Source organism: Ursus maritimus, unplaced genomic scaffold (genome assembly GCF_017311325.1).
Source record: "Ursus maritimus isolate PB19 unplaced genomic scaffold, ASM1731132v1 scaffold_17, whole genome shotgun sequence".
Classification (NCBI taxonomy): Eukaryota; Metazoa; Chordata; class Mammalia; order Carnivora; family Ursidae; genus Ursus; species Ursus maritimus.
Genome location: NW_024424119.1, coordinates 23,289,167 through 23,316,659, shown reverse-complemented (window position 1 = coordinate 23,316,659; position 27,493 = coordinate 23,289,167). Strand labels below are relative to the sequence as shown.

The following is a 27,493-nucleotide window of genomic DNA, read 5'->3' as shown; positions in this document are numbered from 1 at the left end:
CAGCTGAGCCACCCAGGCGTCCTGATGTTTTGTATCTTGGTAGGGGTTTGGGTGACACAGGTACATGTCAAAATTCACTGAGTAAGATTCATTGAGCGATAAGATTTATTTCATGGTACATAACTCGTAGGGGACGAAAAAGCATTACAAAAATATAAAGGCCTTCCATGGCTCCTTGTGATCGCTAAGCTTCTTGGTCTTCTGTTTAGGGATTGAAAACTTCCTTCTACACTCACTTCCGAGGACACGTCCCCATGTGCCTGTGCCTCAGCTATTCCTGTCTGCTCATTCTTCCAGGACAGGCTCTGCTTCGGCTTATACTGTTTCCATCTGGCTGAAATGTCCTCATCCCCCTTCTACTGATTTTATCTTCATTTCAGGGCTCAGATGCTACTTCCCAGTGAAGCCTTCCCTGATGTCCCCCGGGGTTTCCCGAGCAGACCTGGATTTAGGCTCCAGTTTTTGTCCATTTGGGCTGCTAGAACAAAATACCATAAACTGAGAGTCTTATGGACGACAAACACTGATTTCGCACAGTTCTGGAGGCTGGGAAGTCTGAGGTCATGGCGCTGGCAGATTTGGTGTCTGGTGAGGGCCCTCTTCCTGCTTCAGACCTAGTGCCTACTTACTGTGGCACGTGGTAGAAGGGGCAAGGGAGCTTTGCGGGGTCTCTTTTGTAAGGCACTAATCCCATTCACGAGGGCTGTACCCTCATGACCTAGTTGCCTCCCAAAGGTCCTACCTCCCAAAACCATCACCTTAGGGATTAGGATTTCAACATATGAATTTTGGGGCCACAAACATTCAGGCCACAAACATAACAGCTTCTTTCACACCACCATAGGTTCTCCTCCTCACTGTGTCACTCCTGCCTCCCCTGGACCTGAGTTCCTTGGGGCTCCTATGCTTCTGCCCCCGTGTGCCAATGCCCTCCACACAGTGGGTGTTCAGGAATTGACCAGAGTGCACTGTGGGGAGTTGGAGTGCAAAACCCTGTGGTATCAGAGCTTCTTCCTGGAGGATGTGGCGAGAGATTGCATTTACACTCAGGCTGCCCTTGAACCCCATCCTCACTTGGCCCAGGCAGGAATCTGAAATGGGCACAAGGACTCTCTTCAGGACAGGCCTCCTCAGTATTCCCAATGGGAGAACTGCTCAGGGAATGGATGGCAAGGTGGGAGTAAGCAGGCTCCGGTAGGCCAGAGCCCCCAGACCCATTCTCTGTTGCCCCAGCCCCTAGGACTATGTCCTCAGCTAGGGAAAGGGGAGTAGGGCTGGCCATGAGGTCAGTGGCCTTCCAGGAGGGTCCTAAGTAGTCTCCCTGCTCCCTCCTTTAGTCTGTTCTCAACACAGCAACTAGAGTGATCCTTTTAACACACAACTCTGCTCAAAATTGTTCAGTGTCTCCCATTTTACTCAGAGGGAAAGCCAAGTTCTCACACTGGCCTTCAAGGCCCGACCCAGTATAGTTCCCTCTATTATCTCCTCTCCCACCCTGCCTCTCATTCCCCTCCAGACACACTGGCCTCCTTGCCATGCCTCAAGCACTCCAGCCATGCTCCTACCTCAGTGCCTTTGCACTGCCTGTCCCCTCTGTCTCCCAGATATCCACACAGCTCTCTCCCTTGCGCCCTTCAAGCCTTGCTGTAGAAGAGAACCCCCTGATTTAACTTGACAGCCCCCTCTTCACCCTGACCAATATTTTTTTCTTTAGCCTTTATCACCTTCTAACATTGCACCTATCTTGTTGTCTGTTCCCTTCCATCCTACCCCATTGGATTTAAGCTCCATCAGGTAGTTCTCTTTCTGTTTGCTCACTGATATGTCTTAAGGGCCCAGAACAATGCCTGATACACGGTCGGTGTGAGACCACAGAGGTGCTCCAGGCCCTGCCTCTGCTCCCACCACCACCAACAGCAAGCCACAGAGAAGCCAGGCTCTCTCCACTCACCCCTGTCCGCAGTGAGGAGGGCGGCCAAGGCCAGGGCGACTACACACAGGTGGACAGCCATGCTGATCCTCGGCTGATGCGGTCCGAGCTAGCTGGGGCCTGGGCTAGGGGAACGATTGGTGCCTGTTTATAGGGCTGATCCCCACCCTTGTCTTATCTAGGGCCAGATGGGAGATTGGGAGCGGCATGCAGAGTTGATACTCCGGTGCGCCGTGGCACCAGAGATGCTAAGCCTATGCTGGCCGAGGGCTGTGCCCAGGCGCTGGCAGATCCGCTGAGTGAGGAAGAGTTGGGACAACCTCCAAAGCTGCCGCCAATCTCAGGGCTGGAGCAAGAGGGCGAGGGAAACTGAAGCAGAAAAACAGACACCAAGTCAGAGAGACGGAAGGAGGAGAGACGGGCAGATCAGAAGGAAAGAGAAACAAAAAGAAAAGCAGCCAGTGAAAGGTGGCAGGAGGCAGAGAAGAGGGGCTGCAGTCACGGTCTCCTTTGCCCGTGTCTCCACCAAGCAACTTTGTGATGGCAGAAAAGACTCCTTCAGGAGGCCTGTTTACCCAGGCACCATGTGGAGCTGGCAGTTCCTTATGTCTGTCCTTTGGCCTCTAGGCATTTTTTAAAAAAAGATTTTATATATTTATTTGACAGAGAGAACACAAGCAAGGGGAGCGTCAGGCAGAGGCAGAGGGAGAAGCAGACACCCCACTGAGCAGGGAGCTCTGTGTGGGACTTGATCCCAGGACCCTCAGGATCACGACCCAAGCCAAAGGCAGACACTTAACCGACTGAGCCACCCAGGTGACCCAGCAGTTCTGACTCTGTCTCCTTCTTGGGGCTGCTGTGAAGAGGACAGTGGGGACAGCAGATGGGAAAACATTTTGCAGAGGATGAAGTGAGGTGTAAATATAAATAAAAACGGTTCTTTTCATTTCTTTTTTCTTTTCCTACCATGAAAGTGCACAATTGATGGGGGCGGGGGGTGGGGGGAGAAAGGCAAAATAAAACATAAAGATGCCCTCAGGGCACCTGGGTGGCTCAGTTGGTTAGGCATCTGGCTCTTGGTTTTGGCTCAGGTCATGATCTCAGGGTGGTGAGATTGAGCGCCATGTTGGGCTCCTTGCTGGGCATGGAGCCTGCTTGAGATTCTCTCTCCCCCTCTCCCTCTGACCACCCCCCCCACCCCTCACACACTCTCTCTCTCTAAAAAATAAAAGGAGAATAAGATGCCCTCATGCTTTGCAATGTATTATATGCCATTTGCATTTTAATGGGTTAAATACAGACAAGATTCTTTTCAAGAAAAATCAGTATCTAAAACTCCCCCATATGGATACAATATATATGAATGAGATATTTGGTTACCTGCTTTCAAAGAATGTCTGATTTATCAACAGAATAATTTTATTTATATATGCATTTCTCTAATTTAGATGAGTCATTTTTAACTCCATGTACAGATTCAATTTCCCTGGGAAGAATTTAAAACTACAGACACTGAGACTCTTTCTAAAATACATGAATCAAAGTTTTGATGTTTTTTAAAATTCCTTTTATTTTGAAGGATTTCAAGCCTACAGGTAGGTTGTAAGAAAGTTAAATGAGTCAATGGGAAGGGTTCTTATTCGAGAAGAGCCCCTTTGGGCGCTCGAGGCAGCCAGCCAGCCTGTCAGCCCTACAGACTGATAGAGACCGCAGGTCTGCAGCCAAGCCCAGCCTCAGGTCTGTGACTCAGCTTCAAGACCCTCCTGCCCCTCCTCAGGAAACTCACAGGCCCACAGATGCCTCTGAGGCAAGTGGCAGCTGTCCTTGCATTGCTTAGCCAGGCAGAGCAAATATTTAATGATGACTTCCTGCCCTAAAGCAGAAACATGTCATAAAGTGTGGGGAGGTAACTTTAAAGGTCATCTAGGTCCTGTCTACCATCTTCCTCTCAGACCTTACTACAGTAGCCCCACCACAGTCATTCAACCTTAGGGATGAGGCGCTCACTACCTACCAGTTCCACTGTTGGATGGCTTGAAACTGAGTCCTTCCTCATAAAGAGGCCCGCTTCCCCAAGACTCCTTTCTGGGGAGGGGTGGGGTGTTGGTTCCCAGCTCTGTCTCTAGCCTCCTGCACCTGCCTGAAGCCCAGATGAGCACCTCCAGGCTAAGCAGGTCCAGCCCTTTGCCTGCCCCCACCCTTCCGCCTGAGGAAGTTCTTGGGCCTCTCTGCATTTCTCATCTGGTTCCCAGGTCTGTCTGCCTGTGATCCAGGTTAGAGTGAGAAGGGGACAGGGGAAACAAAGGAGTTTGTCACCTCCCTTGTTTTTGGACCTTAGACCTTTATCAATGTGGCAGGAATGTCTGCTGATGGTTCTAGCTGCTTCAAGGGACCAGGCAGCCTGAATTCTACATCCTTTGAAGTTCAGAGTACAATCAAGGGCAGCCCATGGGGCGCCGAACCCACCTGCTATCCTCCCTACCCAAAGTCTCTTTTCCTCGGATGAGCACCTCCTAGATTCACTCATAGTGACAAACTTTAAATCTATCCTCCCACCAAAATATGAACCTGACTCCTCTATCCAACTGCTATCGGACAGCACCCTTATGAATGTCAGTGTATCCAAATAAACCTCATTCATTAATCCAGAATCCATTCATTCACTCAACAGGAGTTTAATAAGCAGTTAAGCTCCATGGGTTTGGACGCAGCAGAGTTTAAGTCAGACACAATCCTGTGCTCAAGCAGCCTGTCATTAAGTGGGAGACTGGTACCAAAGGAGCCCCAGAGCTGTATCATCACCCCTGGAGTAAGTCCCACAAGTGGGACACATTCAGTGCTTTGGGAGGATCCGAGAATGACCTATCCTTCCAGAAAGTCAGGGAACGCCAGGGGCTGAGTGCATGGGGCAGGCTGTAGCTGAGTGGAACAGTGTTGCAGACAGAGGAAACAGAATGTGTGAGGGCCCTGAGGCAGGAAGAAGCTTGGCACATCCAGGAAACAAGAGAGGCCAATGCGACTAAAGTGAGGTCAGCGAGTAGAGAGGGGCATGTGGTGAGTTTGGAACGGTCGGGGAGATCAGATCACTGCTTCCCACCCCACATCCCACCTTCCTTCCAGCAGTGCATTCCAGAAGCTGACTCTGTGACCTTGTTTGTCTTCCCACTGAGTATATAGGTTCTGCTTCCTAAGTAGCTGTTGAATTATGTAAACAAGAGGGAGTGAGTCCTGCAGAGATCTGGGGGAAAGGTCTGCCCAAAGGAGGAACTGCAGGGCCAAGCCTCTGGGACAGAAGCAAGCTTAGTATGCTCAGGAACTATATACCAAGGAGTTCATTGTGGTTAGAGGAGAATGAACATGGAAGTGAGTGGCAGGAGGAAAGGGCCAGCTCATACTCAGGTCCCAGCCCAGACCAACTCGTTGGGTCAACTTGAGTGCATCCCTTCCCCTCTTTGGGCTTGTGCATGTTCTCTGGGAAATGGGCCCACTGACATGTACACCATCAGCCTGACTCCCAGGGAAGCTGCAAGGATCCCGAAGAGGAGAGTGTGGGGTGAGATGTGTGCAGACACTGCGATGCCAAGGAAGCAGCTTGAGTGTGGATTCCTGCAAACAGAGCAGAGGCCAAGCGCTAAAAGCCCTAAGCACCCACACAAGTGGTGGGATCAATACGATAAAGACAGAGATACCCTAAAACTGGGCTCTGGCAGGGGAGCTGATACTTCCTCCCTGTCTTGCGCCAGGTCCGAGTGAGGGCTGGGACATGTGCACTGGCTGAGCCAACACTTCCCAGCCTCACCCAGCAGCCTTCAGGCTTCCTGCTAAGTCTTGGAACGATGCCCAAGGAATACAGCCCCTCCTTGATGACGACAATGCAGGACCCATTAGATCTGAGTCAGCAGGCCTGCTGATGGGTGGAGGAAACAATGGCCTTGTTTGGTTTAAGGTGGACGAACTGACCTCGAGCAGGTCTTGGGCCTGCCAGATGGCATGGACAACATGGCCAGCTTGCCCGTGGACCACCTTTCCTGGCCCCTCAGCCCACATCCTGCTCCACCTTCCTCCAACCTCAAGTGCCCTCACCCACCCATCTACCTGCGATGAGCAGCCCAGGTATGGACACCCACTCCCGTAAGGCCTGGTCTGGACAAAGCCAGCTCCACAGCCTGTCCTGTCCTGGGCTCTGCAGCCACCCGACTCCATGTCCCAGGTCTGGCCACTTCCCATTCTGCCTGGACCAAACGGCAGGGCCCCCACAAAATGGTGGTGAAAGGAAAGGGCACCCCTCTACTCCTTTAAAGGAAGATTTCATCTACTTGTTTGGGATCTGACTCCAAGGAGGACTCAGTGATGGCAACAGACTGAAGTCATTCCTTTCTGGGGGCACCTGCCCTACCATTCAATGGATCCTTATTAAGCACCTATAGTTGGGAACGAGTCATTGTGCCAGGTCCTGGGACCACAGAGATGAGGGATAAATGGATCCCTATGCTCAAGAAGTTTGCAGTTCACAAGTAGTGGGGAGGTGGAACGGACACACGGACACTAAGCATTTATAAGTTTATAAAGGTATTTATCAAATGCTGTGGTCAGGGCAGTGATAGAAATGGTGATAGAGATATCCCATGGATCCCTCACTCAATATGTCCAAAAGTCAATTTGCCCTCTCCTCTCCACCCAAAGATGACCTATGTCCCCGTGCCTCCACCTGGGTGGACAGCGCCACTATCATCCGGGTACCCTAGGTAGACCTGGGCATTCCCCTGAACTTGCCCTTACTTCTTCATTCTTACCGATTTCACCTCTTCCCCCCTCTCAGATCTATCACCTCCTCTACATTTCCTCTAACTCATCCTCCAAACTTCTTCCAGGGCCATCTTTCTGAGATGCAAAAATGACCACATGATCGACTGCTTAATATTATTCAATTATTATTAGTCCATTCAATTAATATTATTCAATCTCTATTGACTCAAAGATGAAAACCAAATTCATTGGCATAGCATACACGTTCTCCCATGACTGGGCCTTTGCTGGCCTCTCTAACTTCATGTCTGGCCACTTAACCCTGAACTCCATCAGACAGAACTACCCAGTAGGCTCTTATTCCTCCAAGCCTTGGCTCATGCGGCACCTCTGCTTGGCATGCACCTCTCCACCTCCCTCGGGCTCTCTTCCTGGGTGCTCAGCCCTCCCCAGTTTGGGCCCCTCATCTGTACAGACGTCTATCCCAGCAGCACGTATAAGGTCCCATGGTACTTTCTTATGTGACTATGTCCTGTATTTCCTTACAGAGAGCAGTGGGAGGATGTCCAGTTTACCCCATATCCCCAGTGCTCTCTGCAGGGCCTGGCACCTGTGTGTTGATTATATGAATACATCCAGGCCTGGATGCAACTTCAGGACAGCAAGGAGCCCAGTTCCAGATTCTGTCAGCTAGGCTTGAGGGCTTCAGAGAGCTCTGAGGACTAGGCTGGGCTATGTTGACCCAGTGGGTCCAGCTACTGACTACTGTATGCTGTGTCCATATGGGAACAGAGATGGCACTCTATCCCAAGGACCACATTTTTCTAGTTCTTGGCCCACCTGTCAGGGTCCCCAAGAATTCAGCATCTCCTCCAAGACCTAGATGTGGTGCTTTAGTCCAAAAGCTGTCCCAAACCCATCTGCAGAACTCACAGATAGTGACTTAGTACCTGCCCTCTTTCTCAGTGTATGGAATCCTGGCTTGATTATCATCGACCAGGAAGAATTTTTAGGTCAGTCCTCACTCTAGAAGAGGCCTGGGGTCACAAGAGACCTGGTGTTCCCTGGTCATGTGCCATTCAAGGAGTTCCATTCACAGGCATAGCTCAGAACTCAAGTCTTCTGAGCTTCCATATGAAAGACAAAGGCTCATGAGACCCTCTTCTTCCCATTTCAGAGCTCTGATGGTCTTAGGAAAAAAGACTATTATGCTCAGCAAAATAAGTCAGTTAGAGAAAGACAAATACCATATGATTTCACTTGTATGTGGAATTTAAGAAACAAAACAGACAAACATGGGGGAAGGGAAGGAAAAAATAAAATAAGATGAAAACAAAGAGAGAGGCAAATCATAAGAGACTCAACTATAGGAAACAAACTGAAGGTTGCTGGAGGGGAGGTGAGGGGATGGGGTAACTGGGTGATGGGCATTAAGGAGGGCACTTGATGTAATGAGCACTGGGTGTTATATGCAATTGATGAATCACTAAATTCTACCCCTGAAACTAATAATACACTATATGTTAATTAAATTGAATTTAAAATTTTTAAAAGATTATCCTTGCAAGAGAATGAAACTTGACCACTATCTCACACCATACACAAAAATAAACTCCAAATGGATGAAAGACCTCGATGTGAGACAGGAATCCATCAAAATTCTAGAGGAGAACATAGGCAACAACCTCTACGACATCGGCCAAAGCAACCTTTTTCATGACACATCCCCAAAGGCAAGAGAAACAAAAGATAAAATGAACTTATGGGACTTCATCAAGATTAAAAGTTTCTGCACATCCAAGGAAACAGTCAGAAAAACTAAGAGGCAGCCCACAGAATGGGAGAATATATTTGCAAATGACACTACAGATAAAGGACTGGTATCCAAGATCTACAAAGAACTTCTCAAACTCAATACACGAGAAACAAATAAACAAATCAAAAAATGGGCAGAAGATATGAACAGACACTTTTCCAATGAAGACATACAAATGGCTAACAGACACATGAAAAAATGTTCAAAATCATTAGCCATCAAGGAAATTCAAATCAAAACCACACTGAGATACCACCTTACGCCAGTTAGAATGGCAAAAATAGACAAGGCAAGAAACAACAATTGTTGGAGAGGATGTGGAGAAAGGGGATCCCTCCTACATTGTTGGTGGGAATGCAGGTTGGTAGAGCCACTCTGGAAAACAGTGTGGAGGTCCCTTAAAAAGTTAAAAATTGAGCTACCCTATGATCCAGCCATTGCACTACTGGGTATTTACCCCAAAGATACAGACGTAGTGAAGAGAAGGGCCATATGCACCCCAATGTTCATAGCAGCAATGTCCACAATAGCTAAATCGTGGAAGGAGCCGAGATGCCCTTCAACAGATGACTGGATTAAGAAGTTGTGGTCCATATATACAATGGAATATTACTCAGCTATCAGAAAGAACGAGTTCTCAACATTTGCTACAACATGGACGGCACTGGAGGAGATAATGCTTAGTGAAATAAGTCAAGCAGAGAAAGACAACTATCGTATGATTTCTCTCATCTATGGAACATAAGAACTAGTGATGGGTAGTAAGGAGGGCACGTATTGCATGGTGCACTGGGTGTTATACACAACTAATGAATCATCGAGCCTTACATCGGAAGCCGGGGATGTACTGTATGGTGACTAACATAATATAATAAAAAACCATTAAAAAAAATAATAATAAATAAAATAAAAAAAAATAAAAGATTATCCTTATTTATTTGACCAAGAGCGTGAGAGGGAGCACAAGCACAGGGGGTGGCAGGCAGAGGGAGAAGGAGAAGCAGGCTCCCAGGGAGCCTGATGCAGGGCTGATCCCAAGACCCTGGGATCATGACCTGGCCTAAGGCAGCTGCTTAACCGACTGAGTCACCAGGCGCCCCACTAAATAGAATTTAAATAAAATAATAATAATAATAATAAAAGACTATAGGTTCTTAATATCACATCTCCCCAGACCACTGTTAATTCTGATAGGATCCATGACTTGCAAGCAACAGAAACAGATTCTTGCCACCTTACGCAGAAAATAGGAATTTTCCATAAGGGAAAGTAGTTAACTTATGTTGAACTCCCTCAGGAGCAGATCCTGAGATACTAAATTCCAAGTAGTTTTCCAGGAGGTGATGCTGGGAAACGCCGGCCGAGTCAGTGAGGTGGGGAGAGAAGAGAACCAATAGTGCGCATCACTGAGGTTTATCACTGTGGGAAACCAGGCCTCAGTCCTACCAGAGATGGATGGGACACTGTGTGGAACCCCTTTCAGTTATCCCCACTGAGGGGTGAGGGAGCTGGGGTATATAGCCCCCAAATCCCACTGGTCACTGACTGAGAATGTTAGAGCGAGGTCCTTAAGTCCCTGACACTAAAGGGCTGCCTCTCTCATGTCTCTGAGCTTCCAGAGAAAGCCACAGCCAACGGACTGCAGGGGTTGTGGATGGAAATGCAGGCATGCGCAGGAATGGTTAGCGCCCAGATGTCGGGGGAGCACTGTATAATTCCATGTACACGAAGTTCTACAACAGGCAAAGCGTATTTATAGTGACAGAAACAGATCAGTGGTTGCTTTTCGGGTAAGATGTAGGAAAGGGCAGAGGGAACTTTCTGGAGGGATGGAAATGTTCTCTATATTGTTTAGAGTGATCATGACACTGATGTACACAATTGCCAAAATTAAGGAGTTAAACATTTAATATCTGTACATTTCATAGTAAATAAATTATATCTTTAAAAAACTTTAATTGAAACAGACCCATAAGTACAGAGAACAAACTGATGGTTACCAGAGGGAAGAGGGGTGAGGGAATGGGCAACACGAATGAAGTCAAGTGGGAGATACAGACTTTCAGTTATGGAATGAATAAGTCATATGGACAAAAGGTGTACATACAGGGACACCTGGCTGGCTCAGTCAGTAGAGCATGTGATTCTTGATCTTGGGGTTATGAGTTTGAGCCTCACTTTGGGCGTAGAGTTTACTTAAAAAAAAAAACTTTTAAAAAAGGTATAGCATAGGAAATATAGTCAATAATGTAATAGGGTTGTACGTGACAGATGGTAGCTACACTCGTGAACATAGTATGATGTATAGCATTGTTGAATCACTGTGTTGCACACCTGAAAATAACGTAACACTGTGTGTCAACTACACTTCAATAAAATTTTTAAAAAATATTTTATTTATTTATTTGACAGAGAGAGCAAGAGAGCACAAGCAGGGGGAGCGGGAGAAGCAGACTCTCCGCTGAGCAGGGAGCCCAATGAGGGGCTCGATGCGTTGCTCTATCCTAGGACCCTGGGATCACGACCTGAGCCAAAGACAGGCTTAACTGACTGAGCCACATAGGCTATACTTCAATAAAAATTAAAAAAATAAAGCTATGTTGTGATATCACTACACACTCACCAAGATGGCTAAAACAAAAAAGACAGGCAATATCAAGTATTGGCAAAGATTTGGAGCAAGTGTAATCCTTAAAAAAACCCCAAAAAACAAAAAAACAAAAAACGGAAAAACCAACCTAAATTATGCCTCAACTCTGAATTGCTACCACCAGGTGGCAGTGGTGCCTAATTCCTAAGAGTTCCACTGGTAAAGTTTGTGTAATGACTAAGATTTGCGAATCATTCTATTTGTGAGTGTTCTTGAAAGCATGAGGCATTGTTTTGTGGGCATGTATTTTTAATTTCAATCAATAGTATCCTGCTGGAGATCTCTTTCTGTTCCTTACTCTCCCTTCCCATCCCTTCATTCAGCACTGTGTCTTAATCTATCTACGTTGTGTGTATATCTGGTTCATTGCTCCTTACTGTGATAGAATATTCCAGTGATGGGTGCCTCATTGCATCCAGCACTCCAACCATCACAGATACCTTTGTGATAAAATATCTTCTTACATGTCTCTTCATGCACCTGTGCAAGAATTTCTCTAATTGCATAGCCAGGAGTGGGATCCTTCCCATCTCTACTCATGATATTTATTTATTTGTATCTCTTTATCTCCTCCTACTTAGTAAATTCCCCCAAATTCTTTGTGTTAAAAGAGGTTAATCTGAGCAACAGCCTAAACTTTTAAATTAAGGGAAATATTTGCTATGAGTCATTTGATTTCTATAGCTCCTTGCAAAACATCCTCTTGTTTGTGATGTGATTTAAGCTTACAAAATAGTATCGTTGACTAAGATTTGGACCACCATATTGATGATCATGGATTTTCCTCTACCAAATAAACTTTCCCCAATTTGCTGTAAAACAGCTGAATTTAAGCAACATCCTAAATTTTAAATTAAAGGTGACATTTCAGAACAACATTTAAAGCAAGGTTTCTCAATGGTGGCACGATGACATTTTGGCCTTCTGTTTCTTTGTTATAAGGAGCTGTCCTGTGCATTAGACGATGTTTAGCACCATCCCTGGTCACTACTCACTAGATGCCAATAGCACTTCTCCCCAGTTGTGATGACCAAAAACATCTCCAGACATTGTCAAATGTCCAATGATGGGGACAAAGTTGCATCTAGTTGAGAACCACTATTTTAAGGTAAATAAACTCTGGGATTCACTTGGGGCCTTTTTCTAGAATCTTCCTTTCTTTTTTTCCAGTTTATTTCAACCCTAATCTCAACTACAGACTTGCTGTATGTGATCCCTTTTAAAACATGCCCTTTGCTTCCTGGCTGCAGTAAAGCTCTTCCCCGAGATACTTACTGGAGTCCTTAGCCTTTTAGGGGACTGAGCTCCAAGCAGTCCTCCAGGTTCTCTTTTCTCTAGATTTCCTGGCCTCCCTCTCAGCCACTCTGGTGCATCAGAGAGGAAGAGGGAGTTCCCCTCCCTGGGAATCCAGAAGAGGAAGGACGGTCTGTGGCTGATAAGACCTTAAAAGTTCGATGACTCAGTTGGCAAGGGGAACAGATACGGGAGTCTCTCTTTTCAGTTCTCAAATCCTCTCTTCTCACGAGGAGCCGTTCTCTCTCTAGCTCTCCCATGTAACTTAATTTTTATCTACAATCCTTAGATGAACACCCAGAGTGACGACTGTCCCCTATATTCCTCAGCACACTAGCCCTATAAGATGCATCTGAGGAAAGTTTTCCGTGGTCAAGTAATGGTAATGCTGCCTACTGGATCCCTCTCTTGGACACTGGCAATGACTATCAGTTTATTAAAGGCTTTGAGAAGCTCTTCAGATGTCTTTTTTTTTTTTTTAAGATTTTGTTTTTAGGGGCACCTGGGTGGCTCAGTCAGTTGAGCATCCAACTCTTGACAAGGCTCAGGTCATGACCTCAAGATCTTTCGATGGACCCTTCATGCGACTCTGTGCTCAGCATGGAGTCTGCTGGAAATTCTCTCTCCCTCTCTCTCTTCCCCTCCCCCCGCTCATGTGCTCTAAATAAATAAATAGATAGATAGATAGATAGATAGATAAAGTCAAGGTCTGAGCCAGATGTTGGGGAAAACAATGGATCTTAGTGATTAATTCTGACACTGGAGTTCTGATAATCTTCACAGATCAAGCAATACCTCACTAAGCCCAGAACACGAGACTGGGTCCCTTACATCCTAGCAGTATCAGGAGCTTTTTAGAAAGACAGAATCTTAGGCTCCACCTCAGAGCTACCGAGCCAGGCCTTGTGCTTTAATAAGATCCCCAGATACTTGACTTTTACACTTTACTGTTTGAGAAGTGCTGCCTTAAAATGAGCCCATTTTCGCATAAGAATGTCAACAGAACCAAACTGTATTTCTGAGTGGTACCCTGGCCAAAGGCTGAACTAGTGGTGTCCAGGCCCGGCCAGACAGACTAGGAAAGGAAGACTGGTATGGGCAACGAGTGTCTTCTCTTCTCTCCTTGCCATCAGCTAGCAGTGACTGATTCACCAGGAGAAGCTGCAGGATGTCGCCAGGGAGCAAGAACAGATAATGAGGCCATACCTGTGGTCCTTCCTGCCTAGATGTCTGCACAACTGGGTAGATGTAATGGCCAGGACTGGGAGGAAGGGAATGAGCAGGGTTCAGACGGGGAAGGGATATTTCCTGTTCTCTTCCTAGAGAGACCAGCTCTGCTCTGGACCAGGCAAATGGCCAGCCACGCAGCCCAGTGTTCAGGGCCCTGTGTGGAGAACTTTTAGATTCTTCCTCTTGATCCCCAACACTGGTAGAGAGAGGAGGTACAGTGAGGACTGATGGCAGCCTGACCCATCAGGAAGCAAAGGTGTTCAGGGCAAGTGCACCCAGAGGCTGAGCCAGTCCAGTTTTAGATTCTCTTCCCCTCTTAATAGGTTATACCCTTGCCTGGGCCTGGCCCTGGGCTCTGCAGGCCACAGGGAGAATGCAGGCAGGCTGGGCCTTGGCTAGAGGCCTTGGTGAGGACCTGGGGGAACATTCTTCCCACAGACTTGGCTTTCTATGGGTGGAGGGTGACTAGTCTAGGTGGGAGGGTAACTAAGGGAAGGGAAACTGAAAACCAGAGCTTCAATAACCACAACAAAGGGTGGCAGAACAGGCCATCCAGAAACACGCCACTTTGGTATTTGATTACGCTGACTTGTAGGCATTCGAAAAGCAGCAAATGCAGAGAGTGTCTTTCTCCAATTTCTTATCTGCCTAAACATGGATCCTCCAAAAGGAACTCATTTATCATAGATCCCCTCCCCAGAGGTATCATTCACCAGGGAAAATTGTCTTATTACAGGAGAAGGGAGTAGAAGTCAATACCACACCCAGAAGACAACTTTGTCTCAAACTCTTATACCTCCCATCTATTCTGACGGCTCATTCATCTTTCCTAAAAATCATTTTCTCTCCTCTCAGAGGCCTACATTCCCCCTATTAAGACTGTATTTAATCCTGAATTCTAAACCACCTCAGGGACCTACTTGGTATCTCCCTGCCTGGGTATCGCCCATGTACACATGAGGCATACATGTTAATGTATGGGTTTTTTCCTTGTTAATCTGTCTTTTATTACAGGGGTCTCAGCTAAGAACTCAGAAGGGTAGAGAGAACATTATTTTTCCTCCTCTACAGCTGCAAAACAAAACAAAATATCGGGATACGAGCACAGCCTTTCAGCCTACTTCCCTGCCCTACTCCAGGTCGCATGTGTGATGCATCCTCCAGCAGGGGGTGCCTGTCTGGACCCTTCAGAGAGTCTTCTTGCTATTCTACCCAGATACTCAAAGGTAAGTCCACGGGAATCTGATAGACAGAAATGGGATTTCTAGAAGAAGGAAAGGCCACATGAAGGCCCAAAGGCAGGACCACATTCACCTGGGTGGGAAAAGGGACATCAACTTACATGTCTCTATCCAGTCCTGAGTAAGCTGGCCTACTATGTTTTCCACGTTCCAAGGACGTCATTCGTAGCCTGTACGAGTCACTGGGGGTAGAGTCGCATGTTTGTTCCTCAAGGGCGGGGCTAGTTCACTTACTTCTCAGCAGCCCTCTAGAGGGGGCCCGACCTAGCCCTGACTGGAAGACTAAGAGCTCCCCGGATCTCCACAGCAAGTGCTCAGGACAATTGGATCCACTGTAGCAACCCCATTCCTACACGTAGACCTCATCAGGACAGTCCCTGTCTCACCACCTCCTACTCTTCCCTGGAGAAAGAGTTAACTCAGAGAGTTGTTTGCTGAGGTTCCTGAGACTAATCAGGCCAAGGCATATCTCGAGGCAAATTCTTTGGCTGGGACTTGCCAGGGTCAGTCTGATTTATTTCTAATAGTGGGAGTAGAACATGATGTATGTGTTCTCTTAAAAAACCAAATAAAATTCTGGCTACAAAAGTAATTCATGCTCACTGCAGAAAAATTAGAAAATAAAGAGAAATATAAAGGAAAAAAAGAAATACCAACCCTAATCCCACTTCCTAAAGGCAACCTCTTTACATATTGGTGAATTCCTTACAAGTTTTTTTTCCCTATGCATATATGTGTACATATTTAACATAATTGAGAACAAAATGACTATAAGTGTCATGCCTTACTTTTTCACTTGGCAGTTCATTGTAAGTTCTTACTCATCAAAATGTGCTGTGATTATCATTAATATTCCATCCTATCAATCTATCATTTAGTTAACCATGTCCCTGTAGTGGTGACAGATTTATATCATGCTTCAACTGGGAATGTGCAGAAAAACTGTGATTTCTATATTCTTTAGCTGACCGAGCTCCGGTACAACTTCCCACCCACTTAATAGGGAAAATTAACCATGGGTCTACCAAAGAATATTCTAAGAAATAACTTTTTTTTTGAGAGAGAAATAAAGGTGGGGGAGGTGCAGAGGGAGAGAGAGAATCTTCAGCAGTCTCACGACCCTGAGATCATGACCTGAGCCAAAATCAAGAGTTAGATGCTTAACCCACTGAGCCACCCAGGCTTTTGGCTCCCCACGGTCTGGCTGAAAGGGAGCCAGGGGAATGATCACTCTGACATCTCTCCACCTGCCCTCAGATCTCTCCCCAGTGCCTCCCATTAGCTGACCTGAATTGGAAGGCCGAGGAATAAATATTCCACAGAGGTCAGCCTCCCAGCACACAGAGCAGAAAACGGTGGACAGAAGATTTGAACGGGCAGATGGAAATAACCACCCTATTGGATTTGTGCAGAAGAGGGAAAAGACGAAAAGAAACAAGCACATTAATAATTTTCAAAAAGTATCTATTATTGGACTTTTAAGTTCTCATTTTTGCTTTTATAAATAATGTTATTTCAAAAGGGGACATCTCTCAAACTCGAAATATGCTAATGAAATGAATACATCACGAGAGGAGGTGTAATGTCTCTCAGAGTCAGATTGTCTTAGTTAAGTCTCTTTGGAGCTGAGACAGAGTATCCAGGGCAGGGCTTCCCACCCCCACTCCCAGGGCTGTGACCTAGACCTTGTCAGAGGGGGTGTGGTTCAGTGGACAGTAGAGACGTCACTATGGTGCTGCACTGGCAGAATGTGGTTGGGATGTGTTCACTGGAGTCACTGCTCTACAAAACGGAGCAGAGGAGAGTGCCAGGGAAATCTGCTGGCCTTTAGAAGATGCTGGCCACCATGCACTGCAGGAGCCGATGCTAAAGAAACCACCTGTCTGCAGGAACTTGATGCTGGGGAAGTCACTTGAATTGCAGGAGCTGGATACTGGAGAAGCTCCATGCTGTTGGAGTCGGGTGCCACGGGGCTTGCTGAACAGAGCACACATGAATCGGGAAAGAAAATTCCTCTTACAATATCCCTCCAGTGCCCTCTACTGACAAAGCTTTAGATTTGTCAGCTAGCAAAGAAAAAATGTTGAGATGCTCTACTATATTTTTGTGGAGTAGACAATGAGGGCTAAATATCAGGCCGAGGGGCAATAGATTAATAACTAGCACAATCCCAAGTCTGTATGCCCAGAGAAGGGATGATGATTGTCGAGCTGGTGCCACCCTGGATCAGTCAGTCACTTGTGCCGAGAAGGGAACCACAGTCACAAAAAGAGAAGCCGTGAGCATGGAAAGGCAGGTGCAAGAAAGCAAACCGGTCACGGAGCAGCCTCCGCTCTCCCAGGAAGAGAAACTAGCGTTTCAGTCACTAGAGAAATTGTCTGTCCTATAGATCAGGGACACTTCACCAAGCCTCACCATGGCTTGAAAAATACTCCTCAAGACCACCCATTTCCTTTTATTCAGACATGCAGCTCACCAAGAAATCTTCTGATTTTTCTTACCATCTACCCCAATGTCAGCTCAGGGACAGATCTTGGGCAGTAGATACACATATTCTGCTGTTTGGAAAGGGATCATTCACTGCGATCTGTAGATTGGCCTTCGATGGCTAGATACGCCTTGGGTGGTATTACTGAAAGTCTGTCACCAAGACTCTGCTCTTAGCTGGTGCACACGAAAAGCCAGGTTCTGATCCTGAGAAGCTGAGAACCAAGCTGAGAATTGGGGGACCCAATCAGAGTGCTCTCCTAAAGGACCTGCGGCCTGCACCCCAGACAATTATTGCTGCCAGCGCATCCCCCAAGGAAGAACTCTGCAGAACACATAATTGGGCACAGATAAATAATATTCTATAAATCTCTAACAAACAACCATTCTGTAGTTGCTGGACTTATAGGCATTTTTCAGTCTTTCACTATTACTTATAAGGATGACTATCTTTGTGATTACTATTTGTGATCAGTGTTCTTTTTGCTGTTGTTTTGCTTGTTTTTGCATTTCAAATGGTTCCTTTAGGATCGATGATCAGAATTGGAAATAAATTGATGTCAAATGACATCTTCCTTTGGGGGATGTGTGTGTGTGTGTGGAGGGGAAGCATGAACGTTTTATTAGCTCTTAAGACCTCCTGCCCAAGGATTTCAGAAATGTACCAATTACAGTTCCACTTGAGACCATTTCAGGACATCCTGACTCACACAGAGTATTATGGTTTAATGTGTGTGTGTGCGCACGTGCACACATGCCCGTACACATATGAAATCTTGCTTTCTTTACGTTTCCTTAGTTCATATTAATGTTAGATATTCATGCTCACAAGAGATATTCAATCATCTCACTCTCTTCTGAGAGTTATGTGTTAGATCCTTCACAATCCAGATGAGTTTTATTTCTATCTCTGGGGAGTTTCATGTTCCAAATTCTTAATTCTGTCCTCTTTTAGATGGAGGCGAGCTCTTCTCCCACCTCTAACTCCTTTGGAAATTTCTTTCTGAATTCAAGTGTCTTTGGTGTAGGAGAGCTGGGCTTGGGTGGCCTCGAGCTCTGAAGAGAGTATATGGAGGTCTGAAGCCTGCAAAGCAGGGCGAGTTCCATCCCTGGGTGGAGAGTCTTCAGAGGGAAGGAATTGGTCTGTATATAGTTTTCTCTTCACTCGCCATTTTTAAACACCCCAGAGGGACCCTGGGTGTTTTTCTTCTCCTTATTTGACTCAAATTGAGTCTTTAAATAAACCATACTCCTTGTAGGAGCCGAAGACACATATTTAGAGGAGATGTGTCATTGAAAGTGCTATTTTGAAGTCATGTGGCAAATTATCAGAGCAGAAATCGCCTCACCCCCTCTGAGCTCTGTGCCTTCTTTGGCTCCGGGGGTTAGAGAAAAACTTTCTTTTCTTCCCTCTCCCATTCCTTTCGCCTTCTAAAACTGACACAGAGAACACGGCTTGCCCTGAGAAACTTGCAGGTGGTGAGCAGATGGCAAGTATGAGGCAGTCGTGTGTGTTGAAGTAAGTGTGGGATGTGTGGGAATGCAAGAGGTGACAGTAGCTCATTCATGTGGGGAGTGGGGCTCAGCAATGGTAATCAAGGGAGCTTTGGGGAAGAGGGGTCATTGGTAGTCACCTTAAATGAAAGGAGTCAAAGGAGTCAGCTAAGTTTCTATTAGTTTCTATTAGTTTCCACTCCTGTCTCACTGGTACCACCGTGAATATCTAACATTAATCCTGGTTCTCCACGTTCCTGCCAGAGACAGTCATCCATCCACCCACCCATCCATCCATCCATCCATCCACCCATCCATCCACCCATGCATGCATACACATGTACATCCATTTGACAGTTTATTCAATCATTTATTCATCCTTCTAATGATCCTTCCATCTTCCCATCTATTGCACACTATCTATGAAGGCCCTACTCTCTGCAGCATTCTGAAGGCACAAATATTAATAACACAAGATTCTAGCTTTCAGGGTGCACATAGTCTAGTGGCTAGCTGAACAACTTAAAAATAGATAACGATACAGTGCGATAAGTGTTTAAAGTATGCCTGTATAAATGTCTCTTTTACCCAAAAGGCCTTACCTGATCACCTAGTCTGAAACAGGTTCTAGTTATTACTCTTTTTCATAATAGTCTTTTTATTTTCTGTTAGAGCATTTATCATGATTTGTTATTATATAGTTAATAGTACGTTTACTTGCTTAATATCTGTCTTCCCCCATTGACTGGAAGCTCCACGGGTATAAGTTCTATGCCTGCTTTGCCTATTCCTGAATACTCAACATGTGGTCTACGTGTGGCGTACTGCAGGCCTGTGGGAGACATTCACCAAATGAATTAATAAATATGCACTGATCATACCCAGGAATGATCCTTTCTTGCACTAAACCGGTGGTTCTCAAAGTGTGATCCTGGGACCAGCAGCATCGCTTACTAGAAATGAACATTCTTGACCCCACCTGTTGGTTCACAAACTGGCCCTGTACACAGAAGGCAGAGAGAAAGAGACCAAAGAATGAGGCAGACTTCTACAGATGGGTAGGTGGCAGGTTTCATAAGCAAGGGAACTTACTTACAAGACTTGGCTTTTGAGGCCACAAGAGAAGTACATCTCTGTACCCACCCACCTAATCTTAAAATGTTTATACAGAAGCCTTAACTGGGTTCAGCCCTGTCTTCAGTCCAGGTGGTCTCAGCAACACCTTACTCTCTCAAAGCTGCATCCTTGGAATGGATCCCACAGTGAAAACGGTGGGCAGAATGTACATTCCCAGGACAGGGGAGGGGGTGAGGAGCCTCCCATTGCTGGGGTCCTGCTTGAGGATCAACCAGAAGTCACGTCCTCTCAAGTACCTCCCCCCACCCCACCCCACCCCACACCAGAATTAGAATTGGAAACTTAGAAAGTAGCAATCCACATTTAAGCCTCCTGGGTGATTCTGATGCATGCTGAGGTTTGGGAACACTGTACTGAATTAATGAATAACTGGCAATTCCAGTCTACTTTCTACATCTATAGATTTCAGCGCAGAGACAAGAGTAATTGTGTCTGGACTGGGGAATACTTCATGGAGAAAGTGATATTTTCAAGGAAGCCTTGAGCTAGATGAGCCAGAGAAAGGCAATTCAGGCTGAGAACTGTATAACCAAAGGCATGGATTAGCCTGGCCTTTGAAGGGCTCTGTAAGTAGTGTGCATGGCAGGGAATGTTATGAGATGAGGATGGAGATGTAAGCAGGGGTCTTGAATGCCAGCTTTCAAGCGAGGAGGTAACGTGTACTCCACTTCCCTCCCTTCGGCTGTCCAGACAGGCCTGAGTCAGATTTCCCTGAACTCACTTCCCACCCCTTCCGGCCTTTCTCCTCCCTCCTTCCCCTCCTCTCTCTTCTCTCATCTCCCTTCCCTTGAGGGTGAGACAGCTTGGCTCCCTGGCCAGCCTCACCCCGCCCTCCCCAGGCCAGCCCACTGATGTCAGCTTGGTGGGGCTGTCTGGTTTGAGCTTTGGAGCCAAGCCTGGCCACCTCCCTCCCAGCTTTGTGGGAAAGCCCAGGACGCTGATCCGCTCACGTAGCTCACTGAGGGCTCAAGGGAAAAAAATCTCTTCCTCTGGAGACATCTTGCTCTGGAGGAGGGAACAGTGGTGTCAGAGCCAGGGTTTCTCAGGACCCAGGCTTACGTCATAGCACCTCCAGGGGACTGGCTCCAGGCCCTCTCCTTGCCTAGTGACTCACAGCAGGCCTGGTCTCCAGGGTCCTCAATCCAATTATGCGTGGAGGTGATGAAGCTGGTAATAGCCTTAATGCCAATAGGTACTATGTACCCAGCACTTAGTGTGTTAGCGCCATGAGTCACCAACACCTTGTAGCTCTCAACTTTATGCAACTCCATAATATTTTTCAATGCCATTTTTATTTTATTTAGTATTTTATTTATTTGAGAGAGAGACCAAGAGAGCCAGTGAGAGAGCACAAGCAGGGGGAGGGGCAGAGGGAGAGGGAGAAGCAGGCTCCCTGCTGAGCAGGGAGCCCAATGATGACACTCGATCCCAGGACCCCAGGACCATGACCTGAACTAAAGACAGACGCTTCACTGACTGAGCCACCCAGGTGCCCCCCTTCAATGCCACTTTTAGCATTCATAGATAATATCACCAACCTGCATCACAGTTTCATAAAATTAAACCAAAAAAAAATGCTACAATTAACTTAAAGGAGGAAATAAAAAGTATTTAAAATACAAGGATATACATTCTGTGCTTGCTTGGGCAGCACATGTACTAAAATGGAACAATACAGAGAAGATTAGCAGGGCCCCTGTGCAAGGACAACATGCAAATCTGTGAGGTGTTCAATATAGAAACGTTTGGACAGACCACAACCGGCAGGTATAATGAAGCAGTCATTCCCGCTGAATGGACAACTACGAACACATACTGATACAGATATGTTACATTATTGGCTCCAGTAACCAGCACTGTTGCCATTCAGTTATGATTTCTGCAGTGGTGAACTCTCCTGCTGAAGTTCCAAATAAAACACAGTCCGAACTTCCCTTGATTGACATGGTACCCTGCTGTCTTCGGTTCGTCCCTTCAGATTCATTCTCCCCCACTTCCCTTCCCTGCTCTTGGCCCCTCTGATTTCCTGTTGGGTTTGGCCAATGAAAGCCCTGACAGGAGATGGGGTGAGGGAGGGAAGAGAGATTGGGGTTTTTATCTTTCTGCCTACCTTCTTGTCTATATCCCTCATCCTAAGATCACTGCTCTTCTCAAGGTAGCTACGGTGGGTTGAATGAAAGCCCCCCAAAGCTATGTCTGTGGGGCGACCTGATACGGTGGGGGCCAGCACAGGCAGTGAAAGAATTCACCCCAGGCCGAACAAAGGAGATAGAAGGTTACTGAATACACTGCAAGGGACAGCAGGCAGGACAGCAGAGGAGAGACTGTCTGCCAGGAGGCAGTGGTGGGGGCCTGTCATTAAGCGGGGAAGGTGAGGAGGTATGGGAATATATGGAATTTTCCATTTTTGGTACCTGTGCCCAGTTGTAAGCAGGCCATTGGTCAGCTAGGGCTTGTGGATATTTTGAGGTGGGTCACCTGATGGGCCTGTTTGCATTCAGCCCAGGGGTCACTGTGGGCCCTTTTACCTTTCTCAGGTTTCCATTGCTCAAGGGTGTTGCCTAAAAGCAGCCTCTACAATGTCCACATTCTAACTTCTGGAACCTGTGGATGTAGCCTTATTTGGAGAGAGGATTTTGCAGATGTAATTAAGGCTCTCGAGATGTGATTGCCCCTAGATGATCTGGGCGGACCCTAAATTCAATTACAGTGCCTTTATAAGAGACAGAATGGAAGACACAGAGAAGAGGAGATAGCCATGTAAAGTGAGAAGTATAGGGGTGCCTGGGCAGCTCAGTCGCTGAAGCGTCTGCCTTCGGCTCTGATCATGATCCCAGGGTGCTGGGATCGGAGCCTGCCTGGAGCGGGGGTGTGGGGGGGTGTGGGGGGGGTGTGGGTGTGTCCCTGCTCCCTGCTCCCTGCTCAGCAGGGAGCCTACTTCATCCTCTCCCTCTGCCACTCTCCCTGCTGGTCCGCTCTCTTTCTGTCTGTCAGATAAATAAATAACAATCTTTAAAAAAAAAAAAAAAAGACAGAAGCAGAGACGGAGTGATGCAGCCAACTGAGGAAGGCTGGGAGCCTCCTGAAGCTGGAAGAGGCCAGGAAGGATTCTCCCTTAGGGCCTTTGGAGTCACTGTGACCCTACTGCTGCCTTGATTTTAGACTTTCGGCCTTGAGAATTGTGAGAATAGATTTCCGTTGTTGTTGTTGTGTTGTTGTTTTTTTTTCTTAAAGATTTTATTTATTTATTGGACAGAGAGAGACTCAGCGAGAGAGAGAACACCAGCAGGGGGAGTGGGAGAGGGAGAAGCAGGCTTCCCACTGAGCAAGGAGCCCCATGGGGGGCTCGATGCCAGGACCCTGGGATCATGACCTGAGCCAAAGGCAGATGCTTAATGACTGAGCCACCCAGGAGCCCCTAGATTTCTGTTGTTTGAAGCCACCAAGGTTGTGGTAATTTGTTGTGGCAGCCTGGGGGATCTCATACTCCCAGCAACACTTCTCCCCTCTCAGGTTCTGGTAATCTTGCCTCTGCTCACATCTTGGATATAGTGGTGGTGACAGCTGTGCCACTGCCGGACCTGGGTGTCTGCCCTATCCTGTCGCTTCCCCTCACCTGTCCACACCTTTGTAATTAGTTATTTTGCAAATCAACCCCTCGCTGAATTATCCTAACTTGAGCGCTCTGACTTCCTGTCAGGGCCCTGACAGTTACATAGGGCAAATACACTCCGGGAACAATCAATTGATGCTAAAACCATGCAAAAATACTTTGTGGCTCTTTGTAAAACAGAGTTCAGTGTCTAGGCTCACAAATTGTAATGATAGATGTAACACTGTCAGACAGATGAAAGTTCCGTGGACCACATGAAAGCTGTGAGGGAGGAGCGACAGCCTGTCATGGTATAAGAGTGTCCTAAGCATCACAGGACACCTAGCAGCTCTAGTTAGAAGGGCTCCACAGTCTGTGACATCATTCTGTTGAGACCCACTGATTATGTAATATCTTATTTAAACCCTACAATGGTATATTTTTTAAAAAGATTATTTATTTATTTATTTAACAGAGATAGAGACAGCCAGCAAGAGAGGGAACACAAGCAGGGGGAGTGGGAGAGGAAGAAGCAGGCTTGCAGCGGAGGAGCCTGATGTGGGGCTTGATCCCAGGACTCTGGGATCACGCCCTGAGCTGAAGGCAGACGCTCAACAACTGTGCCACCCCGGCGCCCCCCCTACAATGGCATTTTGACTGGATACCATCTCTATTTTACACATGTGGAAATAGGCTCAAACAGACAAACCTGCTTGGGTCTGTCTGGGGGGTGGGATCTGGGGTTCAGACTCAGCTATGACTGGATTTAAGGCCTGTGTTCCTAATCACAAAGCTGTACTACCCCTTTGTAGTTTGGGTCTTTGTCAGGGTCAAAGGGCAGAGACAGTGCTAGAGGAGATCAGGTCTAACTCATCAGAGGGGCACCTGGTGGCGGAGTCACTTAAGCATCTGGCTCTTGGTTTCAGCTCAGGCCCTGATCTCAGGATCTTGAGACTGAGTCCTGAGCAGGGTCTGCTTAAGACCCTCTCCGTCTTCCTCTGTCCCTCCCCCACTGTGGTGTGCACGCGTGCGCACACACTCTCTCTCAAATAAATAAATAAATCTAAAAAAAAAAAGTCTAACTCATCATAGAGAAGAGGGGCTCCATCAAAGATGTGCCAGTCTGGGAATGCTATGCTATATATAATAATATATAACTTCATAATCTCAGTGGCTTCACACAGTAAATATTTATTCCTTGCTCCAGTAAAGTCCAATGCAGACACAATTTAATATGTGCTTAATGCTTTGGTATTTACAACACCCTTTTATACCCACATAATCTCATCTGATATCAGAATATGGGACAGTTATCTTCAATCAGAGTGTTTGAGTGAGTGAATGAATAAATGATTGGATGAATGACTTGAGGACTATTTAGTGAAGAGAAACTGAGTTATGAGAGGGCTTTTAGGGTTACACCAATGAGGACTTTTGTCCAGCCATTAGTAAGAGAGATCCAAAACAACAGTGGCCTAAATAAGACAGAGGCTTATTTTCCTCTCACAGGATAAACCGTCTTCAGGCAGGCCAGGCTTGGATGGGGACTCTACAGTCTCAGAAGCTGGAATCCTGTCTTCTGCTCTGCCATCCTTAGCACTGGACTTCAACTAACAGATGAAAATGACTGCTGGAGCTCTACCCATCAAGTTCATGTCCCAGAGATAAATAAGCAAGAACAGGGGAAAGGACAAATGGGTACTTGCTAGCTAAGTGAACCCCTTTAAGCAGCCTTCTAAAAACCCTACCCAATCACTTCCACTGACTTCTCATTAGCCATCCCCATCTGCAAGGAAGGTTGGGAAATGTGGTTTTATTAGCCAGCCACATTGCTGCTCCCAACATAGGAGTAAGAAAGGTGAGGATAATGGCTATTAGGATGAAATCTAGCAATTCTCCACCAAAAGGGGAATGAATGAAAGGCAGCATTCTGTGTTTCTCCGCTTGCAATATCTCGACAAGGAATAGAAGAGTCTGGACAAGAGGGGGTGGTGCCTGCTGGGCTGCTTTCAGGCAAAAGGAAAGAGTCTTCTTACCAGTGTATTAGCTGGGGGCCCAAAGTAGGGGTAGGTGAGAAACCAGGACCCTTAATTGAAGTGCTGCTTTCTCTCCAGAGGATGCTGACTTCATGATAGAGTTATCATGCATGCCCTTCTTCTGGACTGGGATGTTCTCCGTTCTTTACATCTTAATTCCCAACTCCTTCCACTCAACTCCTGTTCATTCCTTCAGTTCTCAGCTTGTATGTTCTCATAATCTTGTTATAAGTTCTCATAAACCTGGATTTTATCAGGTTTAGTATCGTATAGTACTTGTTCCAGGTCTACCCTGCCCCAGCCTTTTATCCCCCCTCCAAATACAAGGTCCCTGAGGGTAGATATTATGTCTCTCCTATTCATCATTGGATCTCCAGCACCTTGCATGGTACCCGAACATAGTAGTTGCACCAGAAGAATGCACTTGAATGAATAAATGTAACTGAGAAGAAAGTTCATATTATTCCTTAGCTTTTTTGGATTGTAAATAACAACATCCACCTGCACTATCAAGGAGAAAGTTAATTATAATGATACGGGGACTGTCACAGAGACAGGGACTAGATTACAGCCTGGCCTCAGGAATGGAGCAGAGCCAGAAACTCAGATGTCCCAGGAGGCTCCTCATCTTTTGTTCTCTTTCATCAGACCAGTTTCTCCTGCTTGTTAGTTCTCCACAGTGAGGAAAATACAGCTGTCAAGAAAACCTCAGAGCTATATGTCATTGGACCAATCAGCGGGAGAGAAGTTAAGATAGCTCTTCCTCTCTCATCTCTAGCTCTTCAAAATTCCAAGCACAAAAATTATTGCTGGGACGCCTGGGTGGCTCAATCAGATAAGTGTCTGCCTTTGGCTCAGGCATGATCTCAGGGTCCTGGGATCGAGCCCTGCTTCATGCTCCCTGCTTGGCGGGAAGCCTGCTTCTCCCTCTGCCTGCCGCTCCCCTGCTTGTGCTCTCTCTCTCTCTCTGACAAATAAATAAATAAATAATCTTAAAAAAAAAAAAGATTCTCTCTCTCCCCCTCTCTCTGCCCCCAGATCGTGCTCTCTTGCTCTCTAAAAAAAATTAAAAAATAAATAAAAAAAATAATTTCCCATGCTTCATGTTATCTTTATTAGGTCTTTGATTACTTAAGAAAACTCTATTTTAAAGTTTCTAATAGTTCTTTATTAAAGAGCTAAGGTTTTTTAAAACTATGTAATTTTCTGTATTTGTCTTTGAAATAGTCATATTGTCTAAATCTTTAATTATCACTTAATTATTCTACAGGATTTCTGGAACATCTCAAAAGATTTGTTGTCTCTTCTTATAAAAAAAGAGACTAGGTTTATCTGACATGTTAAATTACATGGGAAGGACTGTCAAATAAGCTATGTGTCACCTTCTTAGGTTATATTTGTATGGCCATATATTATTAATATAAGCGTTGTAGAAATTGTATGAAATTCCCAGAATCTGATACATCCCGGTATAATGTCATCAGTCACAACTCCAGTTATCATCTTAAAATGTTGTATGCTGCAGAGATCATCAAATTACCTTGTCAATTGTGTTTAAGTGAACTATCATCAGATCTTTAATCATGACCATTTTTAAGTCTTTGGTCAGTCAGTTATTCTTTTATTCTGATATTTTTTCTAAAAGCTTTTGCAAGCAGCTATGATCCAAAAATGCTTTATCTTTATCCATAAATCATTCATGGAAGGGACTCTGACAACTCCTCTAGATTGCAGGTTTCTTGTAACTTTAAGGGTTAGAACTCCCAGAACTTGAATGAAAAAATAAAACAATTCATAAAACTGCTAACTCAGGACCAAGCAAAACAAGAATTAATTACATG

The 27,493-nt window shown here is 46.1% G+C and overlaps 1 protein-coding gene, 1 long non-coding RNA gene and 1 other non-coding gene across 28 annotated transcripts in view; 2 read left to right on the top strand and 1 right to left on the bottom strand.

Moving 5' to 3' along the window:
• Positions 1 to 27,493, bottom strand: part of SPINK4 (serine peptidase inhibitor Kazal type 4) — a 67,128-nt gene that overhangs the window by 4,983 nt on the left and 34,652 nt on the right. For 3 of the 26 annotated variants that reach the window (XR_005835206.1, XM_040631520.1, XM_040631521.1), the window contains one exon: positions 19,769 to 19,887. The exons of 22 other annotated variants lie outside the window; for them this stretch is intronic. Coding sequence is in view for 3 of the 4 variants with exons in the window: in XM_040631520.1 (XP_040487454.1) it covers positions 19,769 to 19,854 (86 nt within the window). In the remaining variant the exon portion in view is untranslated. Of the gene's footprint in view, positions 1 to 1,951; positions 2,594 to 19,768; positions 19,888 to 27,493 lie in introns of those variants that run through there. One more of the 26 variants, XM_040631528.1, reaches the window with a different exon arrangement.
• Positions 10,977 to 17,963, top strand: LOC103667030. Its single transcript, XR_569661.2, has 2 exons — positions 10,977 to 14,891; positions 16,164 to 17,963. It is a non-coding gene; the product is annotated as an uncharacterized LOC103667030 (long non-coding RNA).
• Positions 21,660 to 21,765, top strand: LOC121103176. Its single transcript, XR_005835334.1, has one exon. It is a non-coding gene; the product is annotated as a U6 spliceosomal RNA (small nuclear RNA).